At 42.9% G+C, this 10,164-nt stretch overlaps 1 protein-coding gene across 1 annotated transcript in view; it reads left to right on the top strand.

The window, feature by feature from the left end:
- Nucleotides 1–9,238, top strand: part of aimp1a (aminoacyl tRNA synthetase complex interacting multifunctional protein 1a) — a 14,595-nt gene extending 5,357 nt beyond the window's left edge. The window contains exons 3-7 of the mRNA XM_008422459.2: nt 1,006–1,119; nt 3,028–3,189; nt 4,031–4,239; nt 6,768–6,936; nt 8,964–9,238. Of these exons, the coding sequence (XP_008420681.1) occupies nt 1,006–1,119; nt 3,028–3,189; nt 4,031–4,239; nt 6,768–6,936; nt 8,964–9,130 (821 nt within the window). The 3' untranslated portion in view covers nt 9,131–9,238. The remainder of the gene's footprint in view (nt 1–1,005; nt 1,120–3,027; nt 3,190–4,030; nt 4,240–6,767; nt 6,937–8,963) is intronic.
- Nucleotides 9,239–10,164: the final 926 nt, after the last annotated feature.

Raw genomic sequence — 10,164 nt, 5'->3', positions numbered from 1 at the left:
CATGCACAGGGAGAACATGCAAACTCCATGCAGAAAGACCCCAGGCCGGGAATCGAACCCAGAACCTTCTTGCTGCAAGGCAACAGCTCTACCAACTGCGCCACTGTGCAGCCCTGCGCCTTAAACAGACATGAACAAACTTTACCTTCATACAGCCAAAAAGACAAAAACACAAAAAAATTCCTAAATACCTACATGGGCAAATTGACGTTGGTCATCGTCATAAATTTAAGTTTCAGTTTGTTTCCGGTTTGAAGTTGGCCTCTCGGTTTTTGCAGAATTGTTGTAATTCGGGTGCATTGGAGAACTGGAGGCCATCACACTGCCACCACCGTGTTTCACTGTTGGTTTGACGTTCCGTTTCTAAAATACGGTGTTACTTTTTCACCAGATGTAACGGGACACGCACCTTCCAAAGAGTTAAACTTTTGTCTCGACAGTCCAGAGACTATTTTTCCAAAAGTCTTGGAGATCATCAAGATGTTCTGGAAAACTGAGACGAGCCGTAATGTTCTTCTTTCTCAGCAGTGGTTTCATATTTAATCGCTGCCATGCAGGCTGTTTTTATCCACACATGCAGGTTAAACACTTTCATTTAAAAACTGACTTTCCTGTTTGCCTGTGTAGTCTTTGGCTAGTATCTAAATTGGTTTGATGTTCCAGAACACTGAAGTGAGACAAAAGAATAGCAAATGAGGAAGGAGGCAAACACTTTTTCACACCACTCCAAGGCGGCGGTGGGCTCTGATTCAGATCCGGAAATATGATCTCCCTCTCATTTTAATTTAAATTAAAGCATCACAACATACTCTATGTGTGCAAAATCGTGATTTTATTTAAATTTAGATTCATAGTGTAGATTTTTCTAGAAAGAAAAGTTCCAGCTTTTGATTGAAAATGGACTCATTCTGTTCTCCACGTCTATTATTTAGTGAAAAAAGGTTGAATTGAAGGTGAACAAACCCTTCTAAGTAATTTATATATTGAAGGGTGCTTTTGTTGCAGCGGTCCAGTCCAGCGTGAGAGAGGAGAAGAGACTGACGGCGGAGAACGCCAAGCTGAAGAACGACATCGAGGAGCTGAAGAAACAGCTGCTGGAGAGAGAAAAAAGGAGAGGGGGTATGTTGACTTGGACTGATGAGGACAACATGTCCGCCAGTAGTTGTGCATCTCACATTCGTCGACCTTTTCCGTTAGGGACTTGCGGGAATGAAATCGGTCTGGAAGAAATAAGTCGTTTAATTGGGTAAAATTGGAAATCTTCAGGAATGTGTTCCAACACACTGGACACAACGTTCTTCCAATCGGGATCACGCTTGATTGCTTAGCTCAATCACACATAGATAAATACTGTCAGGGCTCCTCTGATCTGGTTTAGAGCTTAAAAGACTAACTTTATAACCCGACTTCAGTGCCCTGCAGGGAAATTATCCATCGGTTGCTTCAGTAAATCGTCTTGTGATCAAACAGGGTTTCAGTTCACAGAGAAGTCCCGACTTTGTTCCGTAACTTTAAATCTGGAGTCAAGTCAGAATGGTTGGAGTACATGGTGACTGACGGCGTGTTAAAATGTCAAACTCGATGCAAAAATACTAGACACTTTTTTATCCAGTTGAGAGCAAGGCCTTGATGTGAGGCTAACATTTAAACAGATAGCGTTAGCTTATGTCATCTGGGAAGATAAATTAATTAATGCTCTTTCTATAAAATTACATTCATGTTTTAAAAATGCTGAATTTCTATAATTCCGGTGTTTCCTCCTCCCACTTGTTTTACCAACTCCATAGAGTCTTTGCTGTTTTTAGAATTTATCACAAAACAACTTCATCACTAAGTTATCATAAACACCAACAGGGGAGCGTTGGTGCATTTCTGTTACTTTTACATGCGCATGTCTTGACATCCAGCAGGGGGTGCTGCAGCGCTCCTCACCCCAAATTCTCACATCCAAACTTTAACTGTAGAGGGTGAACTGTTTGAAGGATAGTTTATGACTGAAGTTAACCCAAATCTGGTGATATTTTGGGTCAGTTTAAGAAAAAATATTGCTTAGCAACTAAATAACAATATGCATAGCTTACAGTAAAATTTTACAGGCTGTGCTCATGAAAACAGGTTGTGATTTTTCTAGCACCACACCCTGACGATTCAAACTCATGTCACCAACTCGGCTCAAAGTTTGCATCACTTCAGTTCTTTTAAAGTCCTAAATCTATAATTTCCTCAAACTAAAAGGATTAAACCACTAACCACCAGTGTTCGGTGTTTGTTCCTTCGTCGACTATCGGTGGGTTTCTGATCGACTCCAGTGCATCAAAGAGTCACAAAAGTTGAGTAGTTCGTCTTTTTTGTTTTTTCCAAATAAGTAAGTTTCTATTAACTGTCAGAAAAACACAGGAGACCTGAAGCTTCTGCCTGCAGCTTTAGTAAACCGAATAGTTCAGATCTTAACATAGAATTAAGGTAATTGAACGCATCGTGGCGACGGAGGCGTTCCTGCAGACCGATGTTTGTCCGACTCCGGCTCTGCATGTTGTGGTAGTTCAAACATCAGGCGCCCCAAATGACGGGTCATTTCTCCTGGAGGGCGGAGCGCCGGCCGCCGCTCGTTGTTTTCCGTCTTCGCTGCCCTCCTCTCCATCAGCGGCGACACGCTGTCATTTAGAGTGTTTGCTTCAGGCGGCCGTCCTCCCACTGCCTGAGTAAATAAAACCGCTCTGGGTCATTTAGCTGGTCCGGGTGGTGCAGCCGCCTCTGGACCGGACCGGACCGGACTGACTGGCCCAGACTGACTGGCCCGGACTGTCTGGACCGGACCGGACTCTCTGGACCGGACTGACTGGACCGGACTGACTGGACCGGACTGTCTGGACCGGACTGTCTGTCCAGACTGGACCAGATAGTCTGGACCGGACTGGACTGACTGGACCGGATCAGACTGTCTGGACCGGATCGGACTACTTGACCAGACTGGACCGGACTGTCTGGACCGGATCGTCTGAACCGTCTCTGCTGTTCTCCCTGCAGTGCGGGACATCGCCATGCCGACGGGTGACGCCGGTGCCGATGTGGGTTCGAAGCCCGCTCCTCCCAAACCGTCTGCTGCTCCAGCCTCTGGTTCCCCGCCCACTGCTGCCCAGAACCCCCAACCCAAAGACGAACCCAAGAAGAAGAAGCAGGAGAAAAAAGGTTGGTGGAGAAAAGTGGAGGAGGTTGTTGGGTATTGATCAGTGGAGATGATTGATTATGGCTGAAATGACTAATGGTCTCAGCTGCTGTTGGTTTTATTTCCTCTATTTGACTCCAGGAAGGAAAACAAAACATCCAGAGATTCTAAGATCAAAGAAGATAAGAGCTAAAAATGTAACGTTTATTTATTAATGTTCAGATTTATGATCAGGCAACAGATTGTTACAGGCTCCGTCCATTTGTTCGTTCATCTGTTCATCCAATTCATACCGAGTGTATTTGGTTTAAACATTATATCTGGGTTGTAAAGGCCTGGGATCAGTGGGAACATAAATCGGGGAAAGTCCCGGCGTTCAGTCGGTGATGTTTGGTTTTGTTCGTTGTTTGCTGCGTCTCATTCTGAACGTTTCTGACGTCTTTCCCATCCTGAAGATCCCAGCCTCCACATTTCGGTGTAATTTGTGCTGGAAGACCTTCTCTCCCCCGGCTGTGTTCAGGTGGAGACGTTGTTCTGATTATCATCCTGGAAAAGGAACCGCTGAGGTTAACTCGAGGCCGTCCTCCGGCCATTCATCAATCCGGTCTGGTTCCAGTTCTGGGAGGAAATTTAATCAGATTCCAACGAAAATGTCCTGCATTGTTTCAAGTGGTTTTTAATTTCTGTGATATTCATAAGGCCAGTATCAGTTTGGGGGCCATTCATCTTTTTAAACAAATATTTGTATTGATATGCACAATTATAGAGCATGAAATCGGCCCCAGCTGCTCGTCTTCGGCCACAGTCAGACCAACCTGACCTTCCTGCAAACCGCCTGGTTTCATGGAGTTTCTCTGCTTTCAGGAGGTGAGAAAGCAGAGAAGAAGGCAGCGGCTCCGAGCCAGGAGGACGCCAAGGTGGACGTGTCCCGTCTGGACCTGCGTGTTGGCCGTATAATCACGGCTGAGAAGCATCCGGACGCCGACAGCCTGTATGTGGAGCAGGTGGATGTGGGCGAGGCGGCGCCCCGGACCGTGGTCAGCGGACTGGTCAAGCACGTCCCTCTGGAACAGGTCGGATCCTCGTTTTAATAACAGCTTTTAAATTATCATAACTCTAATTTATTATGTAGATTCAACCCAAACTGCTTTGAACAGATAAGTTTATGGATGTGAAAGTATTAAATAAAGAATTGTAAGTAATTTAGTAAATCTGAAGTACTAAAGTATCCTTTATAACGTTTATGTTGGTCTAAAATAAATCGGGTTTGGCTCTGCATGTCTGCATCCATAGTTTCTGCACTTCCAGCAGGAACCTGAACATTTTATGCAGTTTATTGTTCATTAAACCTCTAAACGTTGACAAATCAGACACTTGGAGGTAAATCTGTTGGTCGTCTCCTGGGAGGATGCAGTGATGTGTCGACACACAACCAGGACGGCTTAGAGAGCTGGCCACGGGGCGGCTGGGTGAGGGCTGCTGATGATGCGAAAACAAAACCTAACTGAACTTTTAGGGTTTTTATTTATATATGCATCTATTGTCAGACTTGACATGAATACAAAACGTACAGACAAATTCTGATTCCGTCCTATGGTGAATATAAACGCTGCAAGTGAAAATTATTTTAGTAATCTGTTAAATATTCTGACACGAATTGACACATTTTTTATTTAACCACTTTATCTTATTTTATACAATATTAAAAATTCAAATAAACAAATAATAAAACTAAAATATGTTATGGCCTAGAATGCAATAACAACATTCCTTCAGAGGCACCAGGACAGCTGACCATCCGGGTCTCTGTGTTGAAAACATGTTGACAGGAAATGTGACGATATGACGAGATAATTATGTTACTGGAAGACATTATTTATAGATGAAGCTGCAGCACTGAGCCAAGCGAGTGTCAGAACAGTTATTGAGCGAGTGTGTGTGAGATGACAGCCACAAGCCAACTTCTTCCTCGCTGCTCGTTTGATACAAACCTCAACAGTTTAGCTATAAATCAGCTTTTAAAGTTGACGCTGGTGCAGTTCTCACTGAAAACAGCCTTCACAGAGGGAAGTGCTTCTTCTGGATCAGTGGTTCTTAACCTGGGTTCGATCGAACCCCAGGGGTTCGGCGGAGCCTCTGCCGCGGAGGTAAACACACACTTGTGTAAAGTCGTGATGACGCCGCGCTTTGCCATCACTTGCTGCAGAGGATCGCGTTACATTGAAGGAGCTCCACTCTCAGCATGGATTTAGACTTGTGTCTTTATTTACTTCAGCAAAGCTCACAGTTTTTACCAAATTCTGTAGCTTTCGTTGTACTTCTAAATCTGCTTCTTAGTCGCATATTTTCGGGGTTCTACTGCCTCTAGTGGCGTGGGGGTGGTAACACAACTGATATAATTACATTACTAAATCAGAATACGCAAAGTCTTTATTATTTATTATTAAGAATGTAGAGCTAATTAAATAATTTAAACGCCTAAAGACCTTAAAGTGGTTCCAGTTTCTCTTGATGGCCAAACTGTTGAAATTGTGGCACATTTTAAATACCTTGGGTCGTTCCTGGACTTTCAGCTCAACTTTGCTGAAAACACTGACTATATTTTGAAGAACTGTTGTCGAAGACTCAAAGTCACCCCTATGTCTTGAATTTGGGGGGGGGGGAATATCACATTTTATTTATCACTGCAGAAGGGTTTAGTGAATGCGCATATGATACCTCAAAAACGGTTCAGAACCGCTGCTCTAAATAAACCTTGTGGAGTGAAAGACGGCGTTCCCGATCCGTTTGACACGCTGGGACTTATTTAACTCTATACAAGTTAAATAAGTTTGTCATCCATCACATTTTTATTTAAAAAATACAAATTAATTTTGATTAATTTCATTTTTAAAAATGTATGAATTACAATCTATGTAATTAATTAATCAAAATTAACAATAATAGTTTGTTTCCTATTATTGGGATGTGGGACAGTTCTTGTCACTGGAACATTTTCTGGATACTTTTTGGTTCATTTAATAGTATTTTTGTTGCCAAAAGAATGTGATCTTCTCTGTTTCTATAATAATATTTTTCTGTGTCGCTGCAGAGACGCTGCAGACCGTTTCTGTCCGCATCGGTCTGCGGATCAGTCGGTAAATTCCTGTTTGACATCCTGGTGAATAGATTTAGATAAACAGCTTATTACCGTCAATCTGTCCGGCTACCAGCAGTCAGAGACGGGAGGTGATACATCACTGGTTTTATGTCTGTCCTGCTGACCATAAATAAATCTTTGACTTAAGTCTTAATCCCAGGACTTGGACTGGATGATATTGGGAGAAGTGTTTGGGGAATTTTCAACAATTACTGCTCAGTTTAGAATATCTGGGGTGTTTATGCTGCCAAAACTGCCCACAGAGGAAAACACATCAGTGTTTTAGATTTATGTTGTGATATCTGAAAAGATAACATTATTTTATGAAATGCTTTGTCTTTGCCTCAATTAAGGATTTTTTGGGAATGTTTGAGTTCCTGTTTGTTTCTCCTGATTCGGGCCGCGGACAGAACCGAAGACCTGGGATCCAGATTTCACCTTCTGACTCGGTTTCCCCTGCAGATGCAGAACCGGATGGCGGTGATGCTGTGTAACCTCAAACCGGCCAAGATGAGAGGCGTTGTGTCCCAGGCCATGGTCATGTGTGCCAGCTCGCCAGACAAAGTGGAGATCCTGGACCCTCCGAGCGGATCCGTCCCCGGGGACAGAGTCAGTGTCCAAGGCTTTCCAGGTGTGTGTCATTCATTCCTATCTTTAGGAAATGAGGGGCGCCATTAAAGCAGAAATGACATCATGAGTTTGAACGCTTGAAGACGCCACAGAACGGGTCTCTAAGCCCATCTCAGGGTTCTGTTTGCCCCTGTTTAAATGAACTGTGACTGCTGGGCTTAACGGCCAATCAGCCGTCGTCGCTCAGACTGTAACCTGACCGTCTTGTTGCAGTTTGCTGAGGAAATGAGCGTCCTAATTATTTCTCTTAGGTTTGATCCAAGTGAATGAGGTTTGAAAGGAAACCACGTGTCGTTAACTTCCTGTCTATTAAAGCAGCGTGCAAAGACGACAGCAGGGTGCCCATGCCCACCATCCTGCAGCTTTTAGGTGCATCCCATCTCCAAGCACACCTGAATTCAATAGCGATGGAATGATGAGGGAATTCCTCCATTTAATTCAGGTGTTGGAGCAGGAATGCAGCTGAGGTTGTGGGATAAGAAGCTTTCTAAGAAAAGGAGCACACTCTTAACCAGGAAGTTATGATCCCTGCGTTTCCAACTGTATCCCTTCAGGCTGTTCTTCTTCTCTTCAGCTGATGCTAAACACATGAGGAAGCATCACTTGTAGTTGCTCTAAGACGACAGAGATCTCTGGACTTCAGCCCTGTGAGTTTGCAGGAAGGGCGGCCAGATGTCATCAGTCTGGGCTACTAAGATGAAAACCAGTAGTGAGCACCGTTAGCCAAAAAGTTTGTTGCACTCACCCTAAAGCCCTAATCATACAAATTAGTTCTGCTATCGCTAAAGCACCAACATGCCATTCAGTGAAAGCTAATGCTAAAGAGCAACACCAGCATGGAATTTAGCTAAAGCGCTAATTTCAGCCACGTTTATACCCTCCAACAGTAACAAGGTGAAGGCTCTCAAAAAACTTCATATATGTGAATTTTTCCATGTTTTTGTTTCATTAACACTCCTGGTTGTTTGCTCATGTAAGTATTGAATTCTCTGCATCCCTTATTCTTTTGTTTACATTTTTACAACAAACAAAATAAAATAATTCAGTAAAATTTCTTGGAAGAAAAGAGAGGACAGCAGAGGAAACGGAAGTGCTGCATAAACGGACTTCAAAATAAGAGCATGAATATAAATATCTCAGAAGAATTCCAAAAAGCCAAAACTTCAACTTCGATGTTTAGCCAACATCAAGTTTGCAAAACAGCATTTAAATTTGCACTTTACATGTGGACAAATTAATTTAGAGGAATGATTTAATGATCAATAATAACAGTTATTACACACTATGGCTCCTGGCTCCTAGTCCCTTCTTTAGCCATGTTCTCATATAAAAACTGTAACAGCCTCTGCATGTGACTGCAGCCTCAGGTTGAACACACACGGACGTTGCCATGTTGTTTAAGCTGCAATTTTTTTAGTCAATAGGAAAATTGCAGCATATTTAGGCCAACGTGTTCAACTAATTGGATCCCTCTAAGACTCTTGTAAAAACAACAAAAATACACAGAGGGTTTTTGCTCACCTCCTGTTTACTTTCTTTTCCCCAATAAACCCTGCAGTGCCAACACACTGTGTGTCTAATTACTCACATTTCCCAAAAGGTGAGCGGTTGCAGCTCACTTTTGCTCCCTGAAACGGCCGAGGATGTCTGCTGGAACCCAAACATCAACACAAGTTCCCAATTAGAAGCTCTTTCAAGCTTCTGATTTGATTAGCTGCAAGCCAGCCTCCAGAAATGAAACACGGTTGCATGAGTTTTGACAGATGCTAAAGATGATCAGAATGGAGGAATGAGAACCTCACCTCTCCGTTTCCCTGAGATCAACTCGGGTTTCCATGGTTTAGATTACCGCTGAGAACAAACAGGCGTTTTATGGGGCCAATGCTCAAATGGAACATGACGGAAAGTCAAACTAAGTGTACTGAAGTTGTGTTCTCTGCAGGTTACACAAGGAGGGGAAAAAGGTTCTGGAAGCAGCTGTTTGCTTCAGGAGAACTCGGGTTCAGACTTTGTTTTCCTCCGTTTCAGGTGAACCAGACAAGGAGCTGAACCCTAAAAAGAAAGTGTGGGAGCAGGTTCAGCCTGAGCTGCGCACCGACGACCTCTGCGTCGCGACCTACAAGGGAGCCGCCTTTGAAGTGGTCGGGAAGGGAGTGTGCAAAGCCCAAACTATGAGTAACAGCGGAATCAAATGAAATAGCGGAGCTGCCTGGAATAGCTCGGTGTTTACTCTGCCGATGACCGCAAATGGTGATGAATGAGAGGAAATGCTTTTAAGATGTTTAATAAAGCATTTGGATTGAGCTGTGCTGAGTTTGTGTGTCCCAAGAATCTGTCCCGTCACTGTCGCCTCCAAACTGGATCCAGTCATGGCCCATAAAGTGTAATCAGGACAGCAGCATCTGTGCATGAAGTCTTCTCTCCTGAGGAACATCAGCCTGATTGGGCTTTGATCTTCAGGCTGTAGGACCTAATGAAAGAGACCAGGGAGAAGTCTCTGGGCTCAGATTATTTACATGGCTCTGTGTCCCATCTTTTCAATTTCCTCTCATACCGTAATTGTTGCAATACTTAGACGATCTCTGAAACCGGAGCGCTTTGTTCTGTGATGATGGACTCTGTAAGCCGGCCTCGACTCCGTGGCACCTGACGCAGAAATATACAGGAAGCCTGGAGATATTTTTATTTCAGCAGCTTAATTTAAATCTGAATTATCTTTAAATATGTAACCATTTTAATTTGGTTAAATTAAAATGGAAGACCCGCGACCCGACCCCGGATAAGCGGCAGAAAATGGATGGATGGATGGATAAAATGGAAGATTAAAAATGTTTTAACACAAGAATATAGTTTAATCCAATGATTTACTTTCAACAATTTCTATAAGACAGATGTCCGGTTGAAAGTTAAACCACAGAATAAAAAGGCACAGGTATTTTTTCCTCACTGCCTGAAGTTAAATCAGATCAATCTTTTTTTTTTTGTTTTACTAAAATTAGTTCTATTTGCTAAATAAATGGCAGAAAACTTTCCAAGAACATTATTTATTTATTTATTTATTTTGTACTTTTATGCAGAAGTTTACCTACTGCCTCAGTTTTTACCTTTTAACTATGATTTGGGTCAAACCTTTTGGATTTACACTGAATTGAATTACTCCCATCCAAGGATAACCCAGTATTGGTTATAGCTGGTTATAACCTATTATTGGTTATAGCTGGTTATAACC

The sequence above is a fragment of the Poecilia reticulata genome, linkage group LG1, assembly GCF_000633615.1.
Source record: "Poecilia reticulata strain Guanapo linkage group LG1, Guppy_female_1.0+MT, whole genome shotgun sequence".
NCBI classification, from domain to species: Eukaryota; Metazoa; Chordata; class Actinopteri; order Cyprinodontiformes; family Poeciliidae; genus Poecilia; species Poecilia reticulata.
Note: the sequence above shows the minus strand (reverse complement) of the source record. Positions and strands in the feature narration are given on the sequence as shown.